Here is a 26480-nt window from a genome sequence, read left to right on the forward strand (position 1 = left end):
TGGTCCTGACTGCAAAAAAAAAAAAAGTCTAAAAAATAGTCTATATATTTTAACATGTTACTTCATTTTTGCTTGTCCTTGGATTGAGTCTGTTGGAGAGACAGCTAAGCAAGATCAAATCTCTGCAGCAGACCACCAACAACTTCAAATTCATGAGAACAGTGGTGTCTTTTGAGATAAATAAGACTGTTACAAGTTTGTAGTCACCTCTTGTCACATAAGGAAGGTGGCAGGAGTTTTTCCCTCCCTCTCCTCTCTCATCCTCCTTCAACCTTGTTTCTGTTAATTATCTCCCGTAAACACAAATTTCTGGACTGGTAACATCAGAAAGTTTGTTAATCAAAAAGCATTTTGGAATATCTCTAGTAGCAAATTTAGGAACTGAAAAAATGAGTTCTTTAATATGCAATTAACATACATTAGGAAAAGCTACTATATTTCATTTGCTAAAGTTTATTGCTTTCCTTTAGTTTGCTATCATGTAAGGTAATTTAAGGTAACTTATTTCTTTGTAGAGCACCTTCTAATGTGCTTGGCAAATTGCTGCTGGTCTTGAAAGACTGGATGGCATACTTTCCTGAATATGTGATGTTTTCCCAGAGAGCATGAAAGAATAGCAAGGAAATTTAATTTTTCTTTTTCTTTTTTTAAATGTTGTAAGATGATTCTTGTGTTTGCCTCTTTTGCTCAAGGTGGCATATGTGCTCCAGGACTGGTGGCTTTCTTACTGGTAAGTTGATGATAATAACTGGCCAGTCATTTTTGCCTTTTCAATCAAGTGCTGTTTGTATAATAGAAATCAGTGTTGTGTAGGTTTTTGTGGTGTGGGAAACTGTTCTAGAAAACTTCAGAATGCACTTGATTTTCCTCTGATTTCCACTCATTTTGCAGGGGGAAAAATTTTAAACTTTATGCTGAGTGTAGACTGTGATTGCATCTACTCGTGTTCTGATGCATGACGGCGTTGATACATGAGATCTTTTGAACTAAAGATTTCAACAGAGTTGAATCTAGAAAACCTAAACATACTTATTTGATGATGGTTATCTTCTGTATGCATTTCCACAGGGCAAATCATCAAGAAAAGTTGAATCTCACAACAAATGGATATAATGGAACAAATGAGACTGAACATCTAGACCTTAACTTCTATTTGGGAATTTATGCAGGTAATTGCACATACACGTGTGTGTTTCTAAAGAACAATTTATTATCTGCTTTACTGAAATAGAAAATTTTGAGAGGTGCAAAACAATGGCAACATGGGGAAATTTGATTTCTAGCAGTAACTGAGCAGTTGTTAGGAGCCTGAGTCCTCCCTCCTGACTAAATTAGTTGGAATGAAGAAAATTAAAAACAAAATCTAGCAGAAGAAATAGATTGAATGCAGACTCCTAATTTGCTTTCCCTGGATTTTGGAAAGTAAATTAGGAATTGAGTATTCAAAAAGTCAGTCACTGTAAGGTTGTGGTTATTGTCTATAGTAATAGGTCATTGAGCTAACTCTTCAGTCATTATATGGATGGGCAAGAGGGATTAGAAATGCATCTTCATTCTGTGCTGTTCTAAAACTTGGCATGGCTGTGTTCCTTCTGAAGTGCCACAGCAAAAGAACTAGTCTTTAAAAAGCATCCTAAATGGGTATGCAAACAGGTTGTGAAAAACCATTTCAATATATTTCAATAGGCAGCCATATATGCTTCTGAATATTGATCGTTCCACTCAGGCATCCAAGCATCTTGAAATACTGCTCTGAGATGTAGTAAAAAGTGCCACAGAAAAATCACGTGCCTGCTCTCAGACTCTGCTGTTTAACACTCTTGGTGATGTACAGTTTTGTACGGCATGGCAGTTTCTTGGTGGAGATATAAATGATTAGTGTGAGGAAACAGGTGGAATACCAGAGGAATATGCTTTGAATGTATTCAGAAACATCTTCTTGGGTGAAAGAATAGGTGGAGGATTTTTTGTTTGGCTTGTTTTCTGGAATCCATGTGGTCTAAGTGCTTGACAGAAAACATTGTGCTTGGCCTGGGAAGCGACAATTTAGGAGCCAGATATATTTGGCTCCTATTTTCTCTGTGTAATGTCTTATTTTGTGAACCGTTCCAGTGGACTGCACAGTATGATAAAATGTGGCAAATTTGACTTCCTCTGACCATATAGCCTAAACCATGTTATGGAAAATTTTATCCTGTAAGGCATATTTTGTTCTAGATAGTAGAGCAACAAAAATTACCTTTATATTGAAATGTTCAGGTGGCTTAATAAGATATTTGCAGTAGTTGAACAGACAGCATTGACTTACCTACACAAAATTGTAAAGTGTAGTAAAGATAGTACATTTCATAAAAAGTACATTATAATCTAACTTACCTTTTTCTGTAACCTCTGAAACAGATGAAATAATTGAACATTTTTATTTCTGATTTTTAATATTTGGGAAAAGGAAAAAATCACCATGGTAGTTCCTTTCTAGTCCTTGTTGCTTCTGTGAGACAAAGATTTAGAAGAGTGAAATTTCCATTAATGGGAAACTGTTGGCCAGAACTGGGCTACCAATTCCACACAGTTTCTGTAGGAGCGAATGTGCAAAGCATGTCTCTCTCATACTGAGGTTCTAAGCTCATAAACAGGGAAAGCAAGAACAGACAGACCTGGTGAGGGACTTGAAAGTAAGTCTCATTCCTCCTTCTTCTCTCCAGTCATCAGGTCTTTTCAGGTGTTTGGTTTCATGGGAGTCATGCCAGCTTCTTTCAGCAGGTTCCAAGCCTGACTAGAGTTGTACAGAATACTGGGGTTCCCAGCATGTGGTTCCTCTCCTCCTGTGGCTCCTACAGACTGCTCTTAGGAACAGGGTGTGCCACAACCTTCTGCTTGGTACCTCTCCTGCTCCCTTTTTGCGTGACTAGCTTTCCAGTTTGGGTACATGCAGTTACTCTTGGAAAAGTTTTCTTTCACCTGTCCTGGAATACAGCAGTTGGGACAAGGCAAACAAGCTCTCATCCCAGCCACATGGTTTTTTCTTAAGAACATCACCTCACAGAGCTTGAGCAATAAGCTGCAAGCAGACAAATGAAATAGGGATATGCGCCCTTGGAGGACACAGCAGGAAGCAGAACATAACCATGTACCATAATTTGACACCTCCCTGTTTGCCACCGTTGCTATAGCTGTTCCTGAATTGTGTCCAGTTTTAACCTGCCCTTAGAATATGCAATGTTTTCGGTTGATATTGTCTAACTTCAGGGTGTCCTCAAGGCCTGAGCATCTGGGCTTGTGGTAGCTATGCTTATTTTCTTAAGGAGATCACCTGGAGCCTGGAAGCACTGCCAAATATAAGGTTCCACCTTCACTGTTACCTTTATTGACTGGGAATTTGGGCAGCCACATGGGAGATTATTCAGAGCAAACAGCAGCAGCAATCTCATTCTTGGTTTCCATTTTTTGTCCTGTAGCACCCCTGTCTTGTGAGTGGAGTTGTGCCTAGAAGAGAGAGAGTCTGCAGACCAGTTCCCTAGTAGGGCTCTTAGTTCACATGGCATAAGGAATGCATCTTATGCAGTGTTAAAGGAATACACATAATTTAAATGAATTGGTGTGGTTTACAAGGAGAAGAATGGCATGAGTGGTTTGGGCTGATTGGGAGTAACTGAAGGTAGTCTCTGAATAGCCATGTATATATTACCTGGTTAATACCTGCTGGCTCATGTTGAACCTTCACAGTGACCTCTGCAAGTCCCAGTTATACATGGCACTGTGAAATTAATTTTTCAGTATGGCTGTTATGCAGAAGGTTTTAATACAGATTTATTTCATGGGTTAACAGATATTTCCTACATTTCTATAAAGCACCAATTATTTCAAACTGAAAAAGAGAAATTGATTAAATTAATTTTGTGACAGTAATTGAAGCTAGTGAAAAGTATATCTTTGTTCTGTGCTCAGTCTGAGTCCACTAGGCTAAAGTTTGGATTCTTTGTATATGCAGAAGTCAAGAAAATTTGGGTTTATTTCAGGTTTTTTTTAAATTTATTTTTTTCTTCTGAAAGATCCATATCTGCATGTATGCTCTGTTCATGGTTGTGTTTTTTTTTTATAATTTCAGGTTTGACAGTGGCTACAATACTATTTGGCATAATAAGAAGTCTTTTGGTGTTTCAAGTTCTTGTCAATTCTGGTCAGAATTTGCACAACAAAATGTTTCAGTCCATATTGAAAGCTCCTGTCTTGTTTTTTGACAGAAATCCTATAGGTAAGTTTGATAGTAAAATAAACCTTAACATTCAGTGTATCTCCTTGATTAAGTTGTGCCATTTTGGACAGTTACGTTTTGATAGTATTTTTGCATATTTGTGGGGTTCCTTTTGTTTCTTTTATTTAAACACTTTAAATTTAGCCATGTTGTCTTTTTGAATTTAAAAGTCAGAGTGTTTATTGATGGTTGATCTTGCTGTCTTTAACTGCAGTGTACAGAACAATGCATTATCTGTAGCTCTGGTGCTGTACGATGACCTGCTAGGTGCATTGCTTTGCTGATTCAGTTACACTGGGTGTCTTCCATATGCTCAATGTGTGTGCACGTGTTTTGTGGGGATGTCTTTCTTGGTCTGGTCCATGAAAGCTTGGCCCCAAGAATTATTTGCCCTTTTACGAAATAATTTGAAGCACGAATGGTAATTCAGAGTTTAGACAAACTGTAGCTTACTCTCCTTCCAGAATGCACAAAAGGGTAAAGCATGCAGTGTAAAACCGTAACCCAGATCCCTATATTCTCTGAAAGAAATGAGAGAGCAGCTGGAGCAGAGCAAAGAGAGGTGGTACTGATTGACTAGTCACTGGTTTCTCTCCTGCATGAGAAACAGAAACCTGATGGTCTTCACTCCCTTGAAAAAAAGGGACATAGGCTTGTCCTCCAGGAGGCGTTTAATGATTGCAAGGATACACAGGGATAGCTTTATTGTTTATTGATATCTTCAGGAAGAAAATACTTGTGGAGAAAAGGTTCATGCCCATGATATGATGAATGAAACATGCACAAGTTAATATTAAAAAATTTATAGCTGCAGACGTTTAAGGTTGTGTTTCATGGCCTATTTTTACTGGTGAGTCTGTGGTAGTGTAAATTCAAGGCCACTGCAAAGGATTAGAAGGAAAGACACAAGCTGGGGAGATGAGTTAGTGGAGAGCTAGTGAGAGCACATATATCAGAAGAAATCATAATACTGATGTGATTTGTTGTCAGATAAGCAGGGATTTTCCTCTTCTCTCTCTCATGTATGTCTATGCAGCACATGCAGGAACTGTCTTTTCTTGAGAATATATACTCATCTTGTAAGAATGCCCATGAACCTGGCTCATCATAACAAACTAAGAACTAGAGAGTAAGCATCAGCAGCCATGTAGAGTCATACCAGTTTGCTTTGTAACAGACTGTGAAGCTCAAATTAGCAGTGCATTGTAAAAGTGATACTCATAAAACCTGCCTGTAGCTGTATTTGTGACTGAGAGATGTGTGTTTGTATTAATGAACAGATATTTTATAATAGAAGATTAACTTCAGCGTGCATATATTTCTTTCCCTTCATCTTTCTTTTGGTCATGGTAGCATGCAAAGGTACCGCTGTGCTGATCTATACCTCTTTTCAAAAAGGAAAAAAGACAAGGGGAAAGATGACACGTGAGACGATGCTCTTGTTTAGAGCTGCAGCATGTAGCAGTTCTGAAATTCTGTTTGTAATATCTGTGTTTCATTGTCTTATTTATGTGGGGTTTTGCTGTGTATTTATGTCCTAGAACTTCACATGCTATTTTTTACATTGATTTGTTTAAGTGGAAGTAGGGGTTTTTATTTTTTTCCCATCTTTTTTTAATACGGCTGACTACGAAAGACATACTAAAAAGAAACTGAAATTATCAAATGCTTCTTTTTTTCTAGGGTGATGATTGTAATTGCCAAGCCAAACTGTTAGTTATCAAAGTTAGCAAAGCTGATACTTCAGTGTCAGATCTGTCATTTAAGCACCCAGCATGTTCTCAGTATTTGTGTGAGGTCTCTAAGACCTTAGCAGAAGCAATTGCTTAGCTGACTTCTGCTGTTTTATTTATCAAAAAATAATCAGCAATTAAAAAATGCCACGGCTAGTATTTTGAACACATGGTGTTCTGTGTTCCAGAGTCGAGGAAGGAAACTTAAATAGACATCCCAAGCTCCTGGTAGTTCTTACTGGGGAAACAGAGTAATGAGCAGCATCACAGAGTCGGCGTTAGGAAATGGAAATACGTGGTGAATCATGACATGTCTGTCAGCTCCCAACCCAATCGGTCGTGGTGAATAAATGAGATGACTTATTCCTAAAAAAATTATGCTTTGTGAATCAGTTTAGGCATGAGCCCAAGATCTCTCTTTGCAGATTGTATTAGCAATATGCAGGGAGAGGAAGGTTGTAAAGGGAACAGTAACAAGCATCTTACCCAGATGATAGAAAAATTTCAATGTATTTTTTGAACCTGGATTATATAGCAGAGACAGAAGAGGAATATGAGGATCTTTCTCCTTTCTCCCTTACCACTCAAAAAATATTTGTATGTACACAGATTATACCTTTCTGTATCTTCACAAAGGTCTAAAAATAGTTAAACAGTACAGCTTTAAGCATGTTTTGCATTGGAAAAACCTTGTTAATAAATGACTATCTGTCTCTTTCTTAAGCATTTAACCTAACTCTATTGAGCTGATAATCCTAAGTGACTGAAGTGTATTGTCTTATCCAGCATTCATAAAAAATTATCAGGGATTTATGACTGCAATTCAAATTTATCAGCAGATATATATACAGCATCACTTAAACAGCTATAGTGAAAGCTTGCTGGAAAGCTGGAGATTGAGTATTAGTATTTTGGGTTTTATCACATCTGATTTGTCTGCATTTGTTGACAAAACTTGGTTTATTTTTGTGAGTGTACAGTTTGGCTCTCTTGAAACTTCCTTTGCTCTTCGCTCCATGTCCCAGTAAGGGAATGGCATGTGTGTCAAAGCATCTACAAGGTAGGAAAATGTGGACGTTTCATAGTGAATGCTTTATATATTCCTTTTCATGTGTCACTTGCAGGAAGAAAGGGGTTGATTTCTGTGCACGTCTAGCACAAGAGGGCAGCATGATCTGTTTTATCCCACTCGAGCATTGCAGCAGCTTGTTAGAAGGATAACAAAATTCATCTCTTATGTTTTTTATGTGGTTCCATTCAGTTGTCTTCATTATTTGCAAGTGTAGTAGTTTCTCCTCATCATTTACACAATCAGCTTTTCATCTTTGTGTAGTGCTGAGTTTAGGAACTCTTTTAGTTTTGTAATTACTACCAAAAAGCAGATAACCCTGGAGAGTCTGATCAGTCCCATCAGGGAGACTTCTTCAGCTATTATACCTTTTAATTTCTTTTTCAACATATTTCAAAGCAAATTTGCTATAAAGCTAGGTAAAAGGGGCCTGGACTTCAGCAGCAATGACTTGATTTGGGACTTCCCTCTTTTGAAATTACTTTCTTACTGATGGTTTAGGAGATCCTAGTTTTGACAAGCTTCAGGATTTGATTCAAGATTACTTGCTTAGCTTGTGAATGAATTGTTCTTTTTTGGGATTTAGGGACAGAGATTAGAGAAGGGATGCTGATGTGTAACTGCATCACTTTCAGTAATGGTAGTTTTAGTGGAGATTTTGTGTAATTTTGAATTGCATTGAGTTTAGGAAGCTGAAACCTGCTGCTGCTCTGCTGAAGGGTGCTGTAAGAGTGAATAAATGGTATGCATTAATTTGTTCAGATAAAATAGGAATCTCTTTTCCCCTACAGAGATCTGTCTAACCAGAATCACTACAGAAATGCATATGAAAATCCAGCTTTAAAAAATTTTTGTTTCAATTTATCTCTCCAAACTCTTAGTTCTGACAGTTCATAGAAAGAAGACAGATATTTTGGCAGACTTTACAGCATTTCTGACCTTCCTAGGAATGGGAAGCACTGAATTGTGTGATCGTTGTCCCCCACCTGTTAAATTAACAGATTTCCCCTCCCCCCTGAAATGCTTTGTGGAAGCATTAAATAAACATTGATCCCTTTGGGCACTTACTTAGACTTTGAGATTTGACCAGGTTTTAAAGAGGAATGTTCTTTTTTTTTGGTTTTAGCAGCCAGAAACGACATACTGAACTGATAGCTAATAGCAGCACATAAAAGGAAACTTCAAATATAAAAAGATAAAAATGTGAAAGAAAGCTGTTGTTATAATGAAGAGTTTGTTTTTCTTTAAGGCATAAAAATTTTAATTATGGTGTTCATAAATCAAGTGTTGAAACGCTTATAATTCAACAGAGAAAGTTTCTTTATAGAATTAAAAGCATGTTCATCAGTGCACGAGTGCCTATCTGCATTTTATCTGACAGAAGTGTCAAATGGGCAATGTTGTTAAATTGTTTCAACCATATAATATTTGCAACGAATGTGATATTTCAGCAGTCAGAAAATGACAATGCTGATAATGAGGTTGTTAAATTATACTCTATCAGTTGGACAGTGAAACTGCTCTAGTTAGTGTACATTAATGTAAGCTTGTTCACACAAGTGATTCTGCTGAACAAGTAGCATGTTTAAACAAGAAATACTGGTCTTAAACCGTGTGATTTACAGTAGGTGGTGTTTTGGCATATCATGCAGTTAACAAGGCAGAGCTTCGTGTTAAAATATTTCGCTTGTGGTCTCATTCGTCACTGATATAAATATTCAGTGGCAATGCCAGAAAATGTACTGTATTTCTATTTGACTCAATGACTCAATTGCCTTCTTTTTTTCTTTTTTTTTTTTGTTCTTTTGGAAACAAGATCTGTGCTATCTTTCTGATGCAGTTTTCAGATATATCCTTGTGGTCAAGATGAATTCTGCAGGATTGTGAAAAACTATACCAGCTCTTTTGACAGCTTTCATGTTCTCTTAAGCTCATACAAAAATTTGCATTGTCCTTAAAGCAGCAGAGGCTTTGTTTTTGACTCTCCGTGCCAAGCTCTAAAGCACGTTCACATGTGCACAGGTTTGTTAGTTTATGTTGAGAAGAAGTCCCTACAGGACAGCCTTTTGTTGTAAAATAAAAACACAGATTCTCTCTTCCGCGTTGGTAATCACTTGCAGTTGTTGTTATTAAGATGGCAACACAATAGGTTCCATCAATCATCAAGATCCTTAACAACCACACAACGTTGTAAATATTATGTTTGGGTGTTTGAGTGGAACAGCTCGTCACTGAAGTAGGTGTGGTAATTAAAACCTGTTAGGTTGCTACATGTGTTAAAGAAAAAACCCTTTAATGTTTTTTCATATAACAATGGCAATATGTACTTTAAATCTTATCAGGGCGTGATTATTAAATGATATTTTGTGGGAGTTGCTCATTTACTGTTAGTATTATCATGGCTTTGTTAAGAGTTTAAATAGTCTTATGCTTCCATGTGTTTTATCACCATTATGATTCTGTCAGGGCCTTTATAAAGTTGATTGCTATAGGAGTAGTCTTTAAAGTTAGTAAATAGCACTCTGGAGTTATGTGTACATTTATTATCTATTAGCATAACTCAATTCAACTCTATCGTATTTTTTTTTCTGCAATAAGAGTTGAATGAAACTTGGCTGTAAACTGATGAGACAAGCCCATTACATTTTCAGTTCACCGAATCAGTGCTCACCCTATTTATGCTTAATATGGGAGATAAAATTAAAAGGTTTATGGAAAAGCTGTTTGTAGGAGGGGATGGGACATTATTTGATAGGGAAATAGCGTGAAGCTTGTACTGACAGCCGCTTCCAAGTGCAGTCTCCTGCTTTCCTGGCGCAAGATTTCACGTCCCTTCATAGAGATTTTCTATCTTCTTCACATTAAGATCCCCTGGTGGGGAGAACAGCCTGCTGTGAAACTCATTTCTGACCATATACTGACCTGCCCAGATACTGCAAAGTCTCATGTTTTCATTTGCTAAAGCAACTACAGAGAGAGCTGCTCTCACCTCACCTCAGCCGAGCGAAAAGGAGGCATGGAATGTTGACCAAGACAGAGAAGCCTAATTAAAAATACTGGGTTTAGAAGGCTGCACAGAAGCTGATCAGAGATCACCTTTCCTGCAAGTGTAGTGGGAAAATAAAAATGAAATTGTGTTTCAGTCTTGCATAGATGGCAGGCTATTTTGTTGAGATTAATTGCAAGGAGGGAGGAAATGCAGGTTGGAGACACTTGAAAACAGAGGGACAAACTGCTGTAATATGGATAGAAAACTGCAAGGGGCTTAAAAAGAGGGCCTAGCTGAGGTAATACAATTACAAATAGGCTTTTGGAGATAATCCAAAATGAAGGGATTTTTTTTTTTTTGTTTTGGCAATAACTATTTTAAATATAGACTTTTCTTTTTTTGCCATTTTTGATCTACTTAAAAAATTGTGGCATGCTGCTATGACTGCTGTGGATTGTGGAGATTGGATGTACCACATGGGTAGAATCTCCATGGGAAATGAACATTTTTGAGAAATGAGGTAAAAATAATTGGAGCTCACTTCCATTCCACCTTGGAACAAGGCATAAGCCTTTCCCAAAAAAATTATTTTGGGAAGAGCAGGGCAGGGATAGGTGGTGAGACCATGCACATGGAACGTGGGGAAGGCAGCACAGACCTTCTCTCTCTCTAACTTATTATGGGCCTTGCACATCAGGCTCTTGGCTCTTCTGGGCTCTTTGCTGTGCCATAACCTTTCACTGCTGTCCCTTACAGACACACAGACATGTTTAGACCACCGTGGTGTTTGCAGAAAAACCAGCCCATTTTGGTGGGGTGTTTTGGGTTTATTTGTTTAATCTGAGTAGCTGGAAATTAAAATAAAATGAATACTATCACAGTGCAAACTCATTTCATTAGCACTGTTCTGCTTTATACTGCGCAGAACTCTTTCTCCCAGATGATCCTAGGTAATCTGCACTGCAGCATCTGGGTGAATTAATTAGTCAGCATTGGGGTTCTTTTTTCAGATTGCCAGCATCTTGCAGATTGTGCAACAAGTGAAGATTAGTTTATGCCTGTGGTGATCTTGTAGAGTGTTTGGAAACAAAAGGCGCTTCTCAATCTAAAATTAAAATTTTAGTGTAGAAAAGAATGGATGTCGTATGTGAATCTGCCTGTTTTGGCAAGCCAGAATAAAAAGCAAAGAATAGAACTAAGAGTGGAAGTGGAGGTATTGAATCAAACTCTACTTCAGTGTGCTGTTCAGTTTGAAAAATGCAAACTGGACAGAGTTAATTACTAAGCTGTTTACAAATGGTACAGCATTACTTGCTTCCACCCAGTCTTCGCCAGGTGTTGTGTGTTTGTTCTCTGTAGGAATCATTAGATACTTTTTAAGAGGCTTATTTTTACATATTCCAGTGATTACATATGCAGGACCTCCTTCAGGTTTTGATTTTTTGATGTCATGTTATGAAAGATAATGTTATGTTTGAAGGAGGCGACATCATGACAAGCTGTATATGTTGACAGCTACCAGTCTTAAGAGAGCTTTTCAAAGCATTTTAAAATAGCATCAAGCATACAAATAACATCTTTCTGTTTGTTTTATTATTTACTGGACAATAGTCCTGTAATTAGTATGGTAGTATGTAATGGACATTAATTATTGCTTGTGGCAATACCTGCCTTGAGCTTGAAACCAGAAGCTGCAGGTTTATGGAGGTTTGTTTTAGTGGTCATTCAAATTTGGAATCTTGTTGAACATTTTCCTAGGTGACTCTTACTTGCAAATCTTGTTGCCGTAGCTTTTGATTTCGGCTTGAGCAGAATATTCAGTTGTGGCACTCCCAAAAGGAGGTACTGAAGTGAGGAGATTTCTGAAGAGTCTGGAGAAGCTGGGCTGCCTTAGTTACTACTCACCTAATGCTGGGTAGGAAATTGTATTGGGCATGCAGAGCAAGCTGTCTGCCATGTGGCAGAAGGGTGTCAAAGTCTTTGTTCTCAGATGTTTGGTGCAGAGTGGAAGTGCCTTTTATGCTAAGGAGAGGTTTTGGTTTTGTGTTGGACTTTTTGCTGTTATAAAAGACTAATGAATGACTATTAACCTGTTTGTCTTATAGCATCCTCTCATCCTTCCTCATTTGCCAGTTAAAAAAAGAGGATAGAGGTCACTGATATTCCTCAAACTTGGACTTTTATCATGTGCTTCTTATGTGACATGACATTTGTAAACTTGAAGTTTAAAGTTAAATTCCTCGTGTTCATGGTTTTTCTGTCCATCAGATGGTCCTTGTCAGTTTTCATCCACTGTGTACCTGAATTCATCCTCTGCTTTCTGTATCTGGGAATGCTGCTTTTCCATCTCTCCCAGCCCCTTTGCACTATTTTCTGTGTATGTCCTGCCCTCTTTCAAGGATGAATCTTCACTAGCCTGTGTTAGTGCTGGGGCAGAGAGTGCAGAGTAATCTGAAGGTGTGTGGAAATCTGAGAATGTGAAGATTTGCAACATGGATGTTCTTGCTGGCAATTATAAGGTATAATAGATGGCCTAACTCTTCTCTTCCTGAGTTTTCTTTTTATCAGATGAGATGAGATATCTGTGTGTGTGTGGTAAACCTGTTTTTTCTTAATGAAGTTATTGTCTGTTTAATATGCAAATGATGCAGTGCAGAATATTGCTAATTCGTGCGTAGGCAAGAAAAAACCCTCTGCTTTCTGGTAAACTTCCCTTCATTGAGAATATATGTTCCTTTGTCCCTGTGTGTATTCATTTCTCAGCGTATTTTCTTGTTCGTGAGTTTGAATGTTCACAACCCAAAATAAATACAGTTGAGTCTAAATTTTAGACAGAATTCCTTCATCTGTTCTTAAGATACCATAATTAATTTCTCATATAGGAATACTGTTCCTGCTCCTTCCCCTTTGGACAGTAAGTGATTAGATGCCAGGGGCATTTGCTAATTGTGAGTTTTTCCTCTATCCCTCTCTCCTTTTCAATATGAACATTTAAAGCTGTGAACTTTGCACTTTTTCATTCACTGCTTCCGGAGCACCTTTTTTTTGTTTATACTGTGTCATGCTGATTTCGGAGAAAAGGTGATGCCTGTCTTCACTTGGAGAGATTTGTTTAGAATGTTAAACGTTTTATATGCAAGTGTCTTCTCATTGCATAGGATAATGAACAGTTTCAGAAGTACTGCTGGTGTCTACTGGTGTTTGCTTTCTCTTCCCTCTCAGTGAAATAGGGGAATGCGTCCTTAGTGCTGGGCAACTTCATGAAGAACCTTCTAGTTTTGTTATGACCCTTAAACAGGAGTAAATCTGTGCATCTCCTAATAAGCTAGGAGCCTAGCATACTTTGAGTTTGCAGAAGGAGAAACTAAAAGCAAAATGAAGTGCTGGGGTTCCTGTGCCTGCTCAGATAAGATTTATGTATGATGCTTACTTGGTTAAGTTGTTGTTAAGCATAAAGGATAAATGACATCTTTGTTATGGTAAGATTAACCTTTCAGTAATGCAGGTTAAGGGTTCGCTGAGAAAAATACACCATTTTCTGGCACGGAATAATAGAACTTGCTCAAATCTGTGATTATTTCTATTTTCTAGCCATTTAGCTTTGCAGTTTGACAAGCAGGGGAATGAGGAATGGCTAGGTAAAGAGGGGGATTCACAAAGGTTAACATTAGCTTGCTTAAGTGTGCCAGTTTTATGGTAGAGAGTCTGGCTCTTCCAGGACATTGTTGAGAACACCAGTGTTAGGTTTTTGCTCAAATCTTGATGGAGCAGATGTGTTTTTCCTAACCACTACAGTGTGGGGTTCAGAGTACCTATCTGTCTGTGTGCTTAAGGATCAGTGTCTTAAAATCTTCAGGATTCTGAAAGTACCACTAATTTTAAGAAAAAGAAATTAACTATATTTTTGTTATTTATTTTTCTATATAAATGTATAATATATATTTATCTATATCTATACAAACATACATATATAAATTAAAAATACATATATATATACAAAAACTCATATTCTTTGCCTGAGGTTAGTATAGTGCTTCTTTCTTTTCTCCCTTCCATTATTCCGCAGTCTCCTCTTAGAAGAACAGTTCTCTCCTGGCTCAACAACCAGCCAAAAGTAAACAATTACTTTTAGCTTTCCAGAATATTTCTGCTATTTCCTGGTAAAATAGTTTAAGGAAGAGTTGGTAGTGGTTATCTTTAGTCAGCTAATGTTCCCTTACCACTGGAGAGAAAAAATCAGAATTTTTATGCTCATTTAGGGCAAAAGATAACTGCAGAAACCTTTGCAAATTGAGAGCCCCAGAATTGTGAAGTATAGTCGGTTTTAGCTTTAGAAGTGTCATTTTTTTCTATTAAACTAACAATATAGAGAGAACATTTTTTTTTCTTCAGTACTTTCAACAGAAAGCTAGTTATGCTAGACTTGTTCTAATGTTAAGAAATCTTATCTAAGGAGCACTTTCAAAATAAAGCCAGATTTCAGAGAAAAAAGTGCCTTGAGGTTTTTATAAAGCTGACAAGTTTTAATATTCCAAATAAGTAGTGACAATGATCTTTATTCATAATTAAGCTACAAGTATGGTTTAATACTGAATTCAAAGCCATTCACTGAATGCCACTTATATTTAAACCCCCAAAAATCCCCAAGAGAAAAAAAATGGGAAAAACAATCCCAACTTACTATTTTTTTTTAAGTTGAGATAAGAAAAAATAAACTCGGCTGCACCTCAGTTTCATAACCAGTGTTGCTCAGCTACTGCTGAAGGCTTAAGGACAGTGTTTAGAAGTGATTGTTCAGAAATAAGTGTTTCTCAAAAATTATGAGGGCTTAGACAGATGATTTTGTTCACCTGCTGAGTGTTCAAGAGTGAAATGTCCAATCTGATGCTTTCCAGAAGTGTTTGCTTGAAAAACAGAAACATTCCTGTGGAAAAACAGTCGTTGTCCCATCTTAGCCACTCAAGAAAGAATATTATTACGTACTTTTAATAGAGATATGAGCATTTAGCGAAGTACAAAATCCCAAGTTTCTGAAATGATCTGAGATGTGTACAACTTAAAACATAGTGCTGTGAACACTGCTTAATTTAATACCTTTGTGCTCTGCTTCTGTTGTTTGTACTTCTCATGAGATGGAAGATGTTCAATGTTCAAATGCTTATTGACTGCTTGTTATTGATTTTAAAATAGGCGTGGAGGTGTTTTGAATAGAAATCTTATGCATTTTTCAATTAAATGGGCAGAATGAGAATGAGTTAGTACAACTGAAAGAGAGTAGGTTTAGATTAGATATTAGGAAGAAATTCTTTACTGAGAGGGTGATGAGGCACTGGCACAGGTTGCCCAGGGAAGCTGTGGATGACCCATCCTTGGAAGTGTTCAAGGCCAGGTTGGGTATAGCTCTGGGTTGGGTATTGAGCAGCCTGGTCTAGTGAAATGTGTCCCTTCTCACAGCAGAGAAGTTGGAACTTGCTGGTCTTTAAGGTCCTTTCCAACCCAAACCATTCTATGTTTCTGTGGGGTTTGGAAAAACAAAAGACTCTCTGAGGAGAAGATGCAAAAGAATTATTCCAGCTACTACCCTGCAGCACTTTGCAAACTTCAGGTTGTATCTGAATTACTACAAAGTAAATGTGAAGACTTTCAGCTTGAAAGAAGAAGGCTTTAAAGATGTTTCACACCTGCCAGATTTGTTGTATAGCAGGGATTTGTATGTGTCTTTCATCTCATCGTTAAGGTAATGGTGGTTCTTCATCATGAAGCTTGGCCAGCAGGATAGACAGGGTATGCTGTCGGTGTAAGTGAAGGTGTGATGGGTGTAACACTTGCTCCTTAGACCAAATTTTTCTCTTGCTGTGTGCCATTATGCAGTAATACCAAGGCAATTCAGAGAGGAAACAGAGCAAGGAAGGCAGTTATTTTAATTAGTGAATTTTATCCTCAAAGGCCCTGATACTTCGATCTAATTCAGTCTTCTGATTTTTTGTTGATTCTTCCAAATGCTTCAGACTTACTCAGACAAAAGCCTTTTTCTTCACAATTGTCAAATTTCATTGAATCTCAAGTCTTGGTGATAGAGCTTAATTGTCAGCAAAATAAGTCTTGGTTTCTGTAAATTGTTTGATCCTCAATTGGTTTAGAAGTGACAATATACTTTCATTTACAGGGTTTAGATATTGTTTCCGTGTGGCATATGGAGCAAAGTTGGACCAACCGAAGAAATTATTTTAGTTGTTTTCTGGCAGGAAGGCTTAGACAAAGAGCTTAGTCTCAGATCCTTTAAAGTTCAAGCATCTACCACTAGGGGCAAAAATTATTTTCCTGTAGGCATTCATCATCTATTGTAGATTTACTGTGCTGCTTCACTTGGTTGATAATCTAATTTAAACCCCAGAGATGAGTCATACCTCCTCAAGGGGATTCACAGCTAGTTTAAATTCTCTGATGTCAGAACGGTTCAGTCCTTCCAGGATCTCTTTTCTGAACATAATGGTCCTTTGGGTGTCAGAATGCACTGAGGAGGAAAGAATGTGCCCCCTGTCAAGTAGTAGCACTTGAGTGATGTGGTTTTACAACGTACCTCAGATTTTGTTTTCAGTATTTATTTTGGTTTCTAATCCAGGTAATTTGTGATGTCTTGACTTAATTTAGGTCCTAATCATCATGCCAAGTGGTCCCTTGTGGATAGACTTCTGCAGGTGTGAGTAAGGTATGCTGTAAAGAGTAAGGAACCTTCTGGAAGTTAGAATAGACCATTTGCTGTACTAGAAACTTTTGTTTCATAGGACCAGCATTTTGTATACCAACTGTGATATGCCAGTTTTCCAGAAAAACACTGGATTAAGAAAGGTTATAAAACCTCGATGTCAAGAGGCATTTCAGTCTTTCTTCAGAAAAACAAAAGAAACAAATAAACAAAACCCTAAGTGTCCGGAAGGTCCTGAAAGGTTTTAGAGTGATCCAAACACTTAAATTTGTTCATGACCTCTTCCTGAATGCATGACCACTGTATAGTGACCACTAAGAACTTTAGGAATTGAATGTTCATGTTTGGAATGTGAATTGCTGTTCAAGAACTTCTTTTCCAGAGTCAGGCAAGGACAAAATAGACATTCAGAAAGTTAAGAGGCGTTGTAAATACCATTCAGCTGCGATGAAAAGTTTATTGGATGCATTTCACATGCATTCTGAAGTTAAGCTACGTTTTGAAAACCATCGGAGCCAAGATTTGTTCTCTTAATATTATAATTAAATAACTACAATGCTAAGTTGTTATTAATTCATATTCTGTAATATTAATAGTGGTTGGTCTATTGACACAATTTTGCCTTTTGTGGTTTTTTTTCCCCCCTTGGAGTTATACTTTTGCTCCATATGTTTTAACAATGTATTTGCAAATTGATCCAGAATCAAGTTCTCTGATCATGCTGTTTTATGAAGAGAGAAGCAAAAACACAAGATATTTTTCTGTCATTTAATTTCATTATTATATGTGTATTTTCCCATTTTAATCCCACCTCATCAGAGATGATGTTAATATCTTTTTCGATGCAGAGTAACAGCAATGCAGTTGTTTTAAAATGACCTTTCCCAAAATGTATGGGATCATCTTATGATCAGTGATTATTTGCAAAATTTGTAGTGCTTATTACAGAATGTAACTTCTGCTTTACGTCCATGAGAGGATTTAATAGTGGTTTGTATATTGGATATGGATACTTGAGTGATAGGTGTTTTTGTCATAGTCTTCACATGGCTCCTCTAGTTGTCCAGTGCCTTGCAGTCCTGGAACTTGTTTAATCCTGACGTGTCTGCTGTAATTTCAGCAGAGAAGCTGCTGGTTTAAAAAAACCCAACAAAACCAAATAGTGATGAAAATGGGTGTAAGGAAAACAAAATGAATGCATAAATAAGTTTAAACTGTTAAAACCCAAAGACAGACATGTTTATTTTGAAGGAAGAAAGAAAACTTTTACTAATAATTCCTTTACCTGAAATCTTAATTGGCCGTATGATATTTTAAGACCTGTGTGAATGAAATTAAGGAAGCTAATCAGAGTATACTCTAAAGATGTAATGAGACACAACTGGCAGTTCTGTAGTTAGCAGAGTAAAATATGCTCCTGTAAGATCAGTTTAAAGCAAGAAGTCTATAAAATCTTCTGAATTGTTCTCTAAAGGCATCTCTTTCAATAGACAGTGAGTCTGGCCTCATCTATCTGAGTATAACCTTGTTGTGAATTGTCAGTATGTGTCCAGTGGTTGTGGTTATGCAGTGTGTCCTGGATGCCCTTTGCCATCTCCCTTCAGGTGACAGTGGCCTTTTGGCTTCCACAGTTTTAGTTCGGGAACTATTTCAGAACCTGATCTCTCACTTGCTTTAAGTATTTCCCATGTTTTTCAGTGTGAAACACCCTTTCTGTTGCCTTTATGGCTCGTGTTGTTATTATAGTTCCCGTCTGGCTCTGTGTCACTGTGCATTTCCAGAACATGAATTCAGACAGTCTTTTGATTTAAGTGTTTTGTCCCCAGCTCTTCCACATTTCCTAGCCTGTGCCTCACCACGTTGGGCTTCATGCCTTAGTTGTGCATGGGATGACATTCTCCTTCTTTCCAAGTGTACTTGTTTGTATCCAGAGCTTGTGCCATTCCATGGTGAGGGCGAATGGAGGAACCAGTGTTGAAGGACAAGGGAGGAAAGGAAACCGGGAGTAGATACACAGTGAATGAAGCTGAGTGTGAAGGAGAGATCATGTGCAAGCAGCCAGTCTGTACAGGGCAAAAATTCAAGTCAGTATGTTCACAAAGCTCTCTCAGTGTGCTAACATCCCAAGTTTGGCAGTTTCTGTGACTGTTACTACCAGCTCATCTTTTGACAGCTCTGTCTTCCAACTCCTTCCCTGAGCAGGATGAAGAGAGTGCCTTTTCTTGATCTTATGGCCCCAGTGTGTTATGAGGGAGTTTAACAGGAGTTGCAGAGAGAAGTGTGACTTGGTTTGAGCATTAGCCCTCTTCCCGTGCAAAGCTTCTCCTATTTCTGCACCTGGTAACATTCCAGTGTTTTTAACTGCCTCCCTCATCATTTTGCCTGCTTATCTTTCATGCTTGCATCTCTCTAACTTCCTGCTCTCTGTGTAGTAAAGTTCATCCACAAGCTGGCTCTTCTTCATCTTAAAATCATCTCTCAAGATACACCAGTATCATTGTAACCGCAGTATATACTGACAGTAGTTAAACATATGGGTGGAGAAGCTCATTAATTCCATGACCCCTTTGTGTTCCCATACTTAAAAAAAAAAAAAAAAAAAAGAAAAAGGCAGAAAGACACACATCTTGTCCTGCAACTTTCTGTTCCAGCTTACTGCTACATCTTCCCTTTGCTTGTTGTTCCTTTTATAGTCAATTGTGTTGGTTGCTCTTAACTGGTACAAAAGACTCTTCAGGGCATGCTGCTGGCTACGTGATGGTCCAGCGTGCATCCTAGTGAGGCTCTGCCTCCCACTTCAGATATATTAATCCTCTTTTGGGTGTTTCTGTCATGCACATAACAAATGGCAGCATTCTCAGGAGTCCCTTGTTGCAAGCAGCACTCTTCTATTTTTGCCTGTTTATTTATTTAGGAGTTCATAGTGCTGGGCAGCTGTAAATCAGAGCTTCACAGTGAACTTTGTCTTTGAACTGAACAAAGACAAAAGAGTTTGTAAATTGGATTCACTTTTGCTTGAATGACTGTTCACTGAAGTAATTTTTTCCCTCCTTGATGTGTGTGATTGTTTTTATCTGTTTATATAGATGTGAAGAAATGTTGCTGTTAACATTTATCATTCTAATTCTTTCGTATTATTTAAAAGCCATGAAAAATTAGAAAATTACAGGATTGTTACAGATTTTTTAATTTGAAGATACATATATGTAAGCATATGTTCTTAAAATAATTTCACCTATAGCATTCAACTGTCAAAAAATCTAGGGGTATGTATTTAAGATATATTTATACATGAATATTAAAAGTCCTTTGGTTTTCATTTATGCACTTTTAATGTTTCAGTATGGTCAGCAGCTACTTACTCCTTATTTGTAGCTCCTTATTCCTAGTATATTTTTCTTTTTTGTTTCTGGGATGAAGCTTTTTAATAGTTTCCCAGTAGAAGACTAGAGCATTTAATAATTTAATTATTACAGTGTCTTAATGTAATGAATAGAATGTGCACTAGAGAAGAGGTCATATTTTGGGGTTTTTCTCTCATGTCCGTGATTTCATTTCGGTGCTGTTAATTACAGTTTAGGCTGCAAAGAAGTTGACATTATGGTGGTATTTTTTTTCCCCCCAGAAGCTGGTGGCCCAAAGAAATGCATTGTCAGACTATATCTAGATTCTTTTGAACAACACTCCTTGCTAGAATATAATGCTTGGGATGTGGTTGCCTTCAGCTTTTCTGAGGCAAAAGAATCTTGGTTGTTTCTCAGGTGAGATTTGCAAGTGGAATTTGGTGCCAATCACAGAACAGAAGAGGAGGTGAAGTCATCCCTCATACCCTACAGCTTACTCTACTGGAAGGGATCCATTCTTTGCCCTGTGTTAGGGCCCCACCACTACCCAAAAAAGAAAAAGGGATTTGATTCCAGCTGTAGTCTCTCCCGTGCTGATTGCAGTGGCCTTCAGGCACATACTCATTTGCCTTCTTCCGATTGCCATACTTCTTTACTGATTCATCCAAAGGGCGAGAAGCTTCAAGAGCAGGGACTGAAGGAGACCTACCACAGAAATACCTCTAGTAGAGCAGCTAACATACTCCCTGGAGAGGTGAGCGACCCACCTTCAGAGCATTCTCCATGAGTGGTAAAAATTACACATCCCCTTGTGTCTCTGCCCAGCCTTCACCTCTCATGTAAGTGTCCTGACGCTTGTGCTTGGCTGTACCGTTATAAACAGGATCACAGGTTTCCCAATTTCTTCTTTTGTGGTTTTGTGAATGGTACCTAAGTTGTGAATATAGTTGCTTTCAAATCTTATGTGACTTTGCTCTAGCATGTGATTGAAAATGTCTTAAGTCAAAGCACAGCTTATTTCCTTGGGGGATGTGGGTTGTGTCTTTTTTAACACACAGCACATTTTCCAGGCAAATGCTCTGATTCTTTTCACAGCAGACTAACAAGACAAAGTTCTAATTTTTTGATAGCTATACCGGAATTTCTCTTGAGTTCAGTAGTAATGACATTTCAGGTGAGACAGGAAAAAATCCATTGAAAATTATCTAGGGCCATCCATTATGAATTCTGGATAGTCAAACCCATGTTGTTGCGGTGGCTTTTTTTATAGCAAGAGTAGTTACAAAGGAAAAGGGATTTCAGGAATCATGACCTGGGTAAATTATGAATGAACTTTAGAGAGAATCTCTCCTTTCCATACAGTTCACATTTTCCAGAAGAGAGGAAGAAAAAGAAACTGAAGCTAAAGAAAAATGAATGATCAAACCAAAGGCACAGGCCAAACAGAAGACAAGGGTTTGCAAAGTCAGATGAAGATGTGAAATGCCTCTACTGTTTGGTCTGTGCAGAGACTTCATCCTCAGAATGGGTGGGCTAGGTAGAGACCAGAAGTCTTGGCTTGGCTTTCACAGCAACAGTGTCATGGAATTCCCTTTCATGGTTCCAAAAAAAGGAAGAAGAGGGATGGACTATGTCAGAATCATTCTCTTTGATATGCAGAAGGGGATCTGAATATCTATTATTGGTAAAATATAGGATAATATTTGCTTTCTGAATGATAACCTTAACAGCCAGATAGCCGTTTCAACTAAGATTTCAGGGGGCAAATGCTTTATATTCAGTAATGCCCTACTTGGTCATTGTCATTTTAGACTGGAGTGGTGGTTGAGCCCGTCAAACTTCAGTGCAATTAGAAAAAAGAGGGGGGAGAAAAACCGTGACAAGAAGCAGATTAAGATTCTTATTATGTGAATTATCTTTAGGAGATAGAATGGTAAAAAAGCAGCAAATCTGAGCAGATCTTCAAGAGCTATGTGAGATCCTCCCCCCAATATTTTCTGTAATGCAGTATTTAAAGCCCATTCTGAGTCTAGTCTTGATGATATAAATAGCACAGAAAACTCCTTTTTGTTGTTGGAAAAACTTTACCATAAAGCTGACATATATTTCTCTTTTTATTTTAATTTTCGTGTGTATATGTAGCCCCCAAATACGAAAGCAGCTCTAAAAGCTGTTTTTCTCCTCTCATGTAAAAAATTGCAGCAACAAAATGCTCTTCAGATATTTCAGTCCATCCTGATTTGTAGTATTGAGTTTGATTCATTCTAAGCCACTCCTACAGCAAAACAGCACTTGTGGCATATTTTCTGCTGCAGATCCAATTTGGGTTGAAAGGAGAACTAGACTACACAAATGCTCTTTCAGAAGTGGGTGTATTTGTGGTTAAATATTTTAGCAAAGAGCTAAATGCATAACCTTGCTAGTAAAAAAGTCAATATAGGACTACATTTCATAGACACTGAGTCAGGTTTCTGTTATAGTGATGCTTTGTATTGTCATGAGAAGTTGAAGTAGGTAACTCTACACCTGGAATAGAAAAAGAAGATGGTGTAAATGAACAGAAAATACTGTTGATCATGTATAATGTTACATCTTTCTAAAGTCCAGTTGATAAGTTTCAAGTGGTTACCATTTTCTTAGTTTTTTTCCCTTCAGGAGAGGGAAGGAGGCCAGTTGAAACTGTTCCTGTACCCCTCTACTAAATACATTTGTTGTTGTTGTTCGGTGTCCCTTAAAATTGCTTGTTGTTTATGCTGTAGTATGGAGCAGAAATCAAGTCCTGCTGTATTTTGGCAGTATGTTCGATTTGGTGGCTTGGTTTTGGGTTGGATTTTTTTTTGTTTCAGTATGTTTAAATGTAGAATTTCTTCACTGAACTCAGGACAATGTAGTACTTCAGTGAATAAGCTTAAAAAGAAGCAGAAATGATATCCAGAGCTTAACTTCTAGAACTGTTAGAACTTCGTTCTGGCAATCTTCATCACAGGATTACATATAAAAAGTTTAATATTACTCCAGGGATTGGAGGGGTACGGGTGTCTGCTTCCCTTGTCGTTCTAATTATGAAGCAGAGATGTAGCTTTGTACTCAGGTTATAGGATGAAACTTTTATACATTGCTTGTGTAAGTTTGTTCTTTTGAATGATTTCGATACTTTCTTTCCCAGCAAATTACAAAAGAAAAAAATCTGTGCAGATTGATTATTGGGATGAGGGTATCATTGCAGGGATCAGTAATTCGAAAGTTGTTAATGAATATACTATCCCAGCTCTATCATGGTGTTCTAAAAGAGGTCATTTTGTTAGCAAGTATAATACAGCACCGAAGTTAAATTCTGTTTTGCATATTCTGTTACAGCTGGAATTGTAACCAACTTGGTTAATTGATAATGATATACAATATGGAAGGCAGTTGCAATGCAGAAGGTATTTTGAGATTTGTCGTGAAAGCAATTTCAGAGAGAAGGAAAGTTATACTCCTCCTCCTCTCCCTCCCATGCAATCAAGAAGTTTTTCCTTTATGTGCTTCTGTTTTTAATGAAGACTTTATATATGATTTCTGCATTGTATGTTAAGTGAGGAAACTTTACCTGGTGATAACTGATGTTAATATACTTGCTTTTCTGAGCACTCCCAGGAAAAAAGACAAATCAGCTGTACCACATAAATTAGCTAAAGGATAAGTCAAATTGCATGGAGCATTGACCTATTTTGATTTTCCACAGCAGGGTTATTCTAATCAGTAGGCCATTAAAATACTGCATGTATGGACTAGAAAGCTCAAGAAACAACTGTATAGTTAGGACCAATGCATTCATACTAGACGTCTCCATCAGCAGTAAAAATAGAAATTCATTTCCAAAGAAGCCTGTTTTCCATTCTTATCTTCATCATAGTTATCCTTCTTTCTTTAACTCCTACACTTAAAAATAAGATCAAACACAGCGTTCACGTTTTCTTCTTGTTTCCTAACTGTTTTGTTGTTTGACAGCATTTGTGTAAAAAGTCCTTTTCAAGTAGTAAATTAATTTGGATAAAAGGCATCCCACCTGAATTCATTACATCCTGGCAGTTTAGATAAATGGATATTATGATCTCAGCATATTTTGGCCCAGCACCACTGTGCCCATTTGCAAATGTCTAAGAAAGTGATAATATTCCTATCAGTTTCAGGCTGCTAAAGGAAAAAAATAGGGTAGAATTTCTTATTTATATTTATAGGATGCCTGTGGGGAAGACAGCGATGCTGTATATGGCAGTTTGTGTGGACATGTGGTGCTAAACATATATTAAAAAAAGATAACAGGCCTTTTGACGTTTCTTTGTAGAAATATGGAAGAAAAGCTAGAGTAGATCAGTAATTGACAGCTATGCAGGAGATGCATTTCCAGATGTCTTTCTGAAGAAATATTTCACAAACTTACAATTCCTTTCAAAGTCGCTAATCCATCTTTAATTATTTTGTTGATTTCATAGTTGTATTTTGCAAGGTTGATGTAATGTCTGCTTCCTGCCAGCATTTGATAGGGACAATCCACTTTGTCACTGCTTTGATGAAATGACAGGCTGCTCCTAGTTGCAGTACTTTTTTTCCCCCCTTTTATTTTGGCATATGTGTGTGAACTGAGCATGGGTAAAGGCTTACCAGTCACTGAATGCCATAGCTGAACAGCAAGATGTGTGGGGAGCTGCCAGTTTGTACCACTGGCAGAATGGGAAGTGTGTTCAGTGTAGTTAAATTGATGGGCATTTAAGTGTTCCCAGTTCTGTGCAGCTATTTATTTTATTCATACCTTTGAGTATGCTTTTATTACCACATGTACACTTGCGAGTTTTCTTTTACTACCATGTGAATATTAGAAATTAGTTTGGTTTTACAAGCTGCAATTCAGACTGTCGAGGTGCATGATCTCTCTCTTTAGGGCAAGCTAACACAAACTGCACCGTGGCCTGTTGCAGCACATCTCCCTGGGGTGAGCACAGTGGTGACGCCGCGGTGACCAGCACTCTGCCTCCCTCGCCCAGGTCGTGTCCTGGTGCATGGTGTCAGCACAGTGTGATGTGCCAGGGGCTTCTCCTTGCTGAGCCAAGTCAGTGGCTCTGAAGTGTGCTCTTTGGGCTGTCTGACATGTGTCCGTCATGACACATAATGAATAATTGAAATGTTTAAATGAAAGTTGTCCTGGCCTAGACGAGCATCTCTGTGGCATGGCTGCCTTCAAGCATGTGTGCAATCCCCGTTGGGGTTGGTTCCATTTAGTTGCACATACATGATAAGTATCTGCTTGAATCCATCCCTAGCACTACAGGTTGCCTTTATACAGGTTTCTGCCAGTTGGCAGTGAGGAGTGGAAGATGATTGTATTTCATTTGTTACTTTTTCTTCATGGAGAAAGAGCTGCAGTGGTGGGCTTCCTGGCTTCACTGTTTCAGAGCAGATTAAAGAGATTTGGAATAGTTTTTCCCCCTGGTAAATGCAATTTAGTGTTATGTGGAAATTGATATTTATGACAATTTCCATGGAGGAGTTTAAGTTACTATGCAAAGCACTGTTTATTATTAACATTTGCATATTGTAACAAAAAAGTGTGATGCAATTAAAATTCCCTGCATTGAGGATTAGCCTGATCACTGAGGGGGAAAAACTTCCAAGAGTGTGCACCCATGCACACACATGCACACACAAGTTGCAAAAGCTTAATATCTGTGGAAGGTCCTTCTCTTAAACCCTTTCTCATTTTCAAAGAGGCGAATCGGTGAACTGGAGAGGTAGTGACAAAGTATTTCTGCAATGTGTGATGAAGCAAGTGGGTATAAAGGTTTTGTAAACTCTTTGCAAGGTATATAAAATCAATCTGCCTACTCTGTTGTGTTACACAGAAGTATTTCAGTGAATGCCTTGGCCAACAAAGTATACTAGAAATGCCAAATGCATTTAGAAGTAATGTACTCTTAGGGTCCTTGGAATTTAGGTTGCACAACATTCAATGATATGGGTGGCATTTGGCTGTTCCAGTGGAGGATCCTAGTTTCTTGTTTAAAAAAAAATCCTTTTCTGGTGTTTGCATCTTGAGTGTTGATTCAGTTCGGATTATATTTCTTTCATGATGAAGTATGTATAAACATTTTAAATAGGTGTGGCACACTGTCAAGTGTTTTCATTATTTGGATGATAGGTTTGAACATCTATTCCAAAGTATCAGTAGGCACCTGCAGAAGCAAAGTGGGTTTGTAGCACCTGAACACACTCTGATTTGTGCAATTAAAGCGGTTTACAGAGTGAGGAAGAAAAGATTATCACATACTGAGGTTAGATGTCTTTTTCATGGAGAACAAAAGAGGTTTGATTCTTTCACTTCAAGTTTAGCCTAACTATTGTGTAGGG

The 26480-nt window shown here is 37.8% G+C and overlaps 1 protein-coding gene across 1 annotated transcript in view; it reads left to right on the forward strand.

Moving 5' to 3' along the window:
* Positions 1 to 26480, forward strand: part of ABCC4 (ATP-binding cassette, sub-family C (CFTR/MRP), member 4) — a gene marked incomplete at its 5' end in the record, with an annotated part of 132123 nt that overhangs the window by 38546 nt on the left and 67097 nt on the right. The window contains 3 exons of the mRNA XM_009082521.1: positions 693 to 730; positions 1069 to 1169; positions 4109 to 4255. Coding sequence (XP_009080769.1) covers positions 693 to 730; positions 1069 to 1169; positions 4109 to 4255 — 286 coding nt within the window. The remainder of the gene's footprint in view (positions 1 to 692; positions 731 to 1068; positions 1170 to 4108; positions 4256 to 26480) is intronic.

The sequence above is a fragment of the Acanthisitta chloris genome, unplaced genomic scaffold (assembly GCF_000695815.1).
Source record: "Acanthisitta chloris isolate BGI_N310 unplaced genomic scaffold, ASM69581v1 scaffold14589, whole genome shotgun sequence".
NCBI lineage: Eukaryota > Metazoa > Chordata > Aves > Passeriformes > Acanthisittidae > Acanthisitta > Acanthisitta chloris.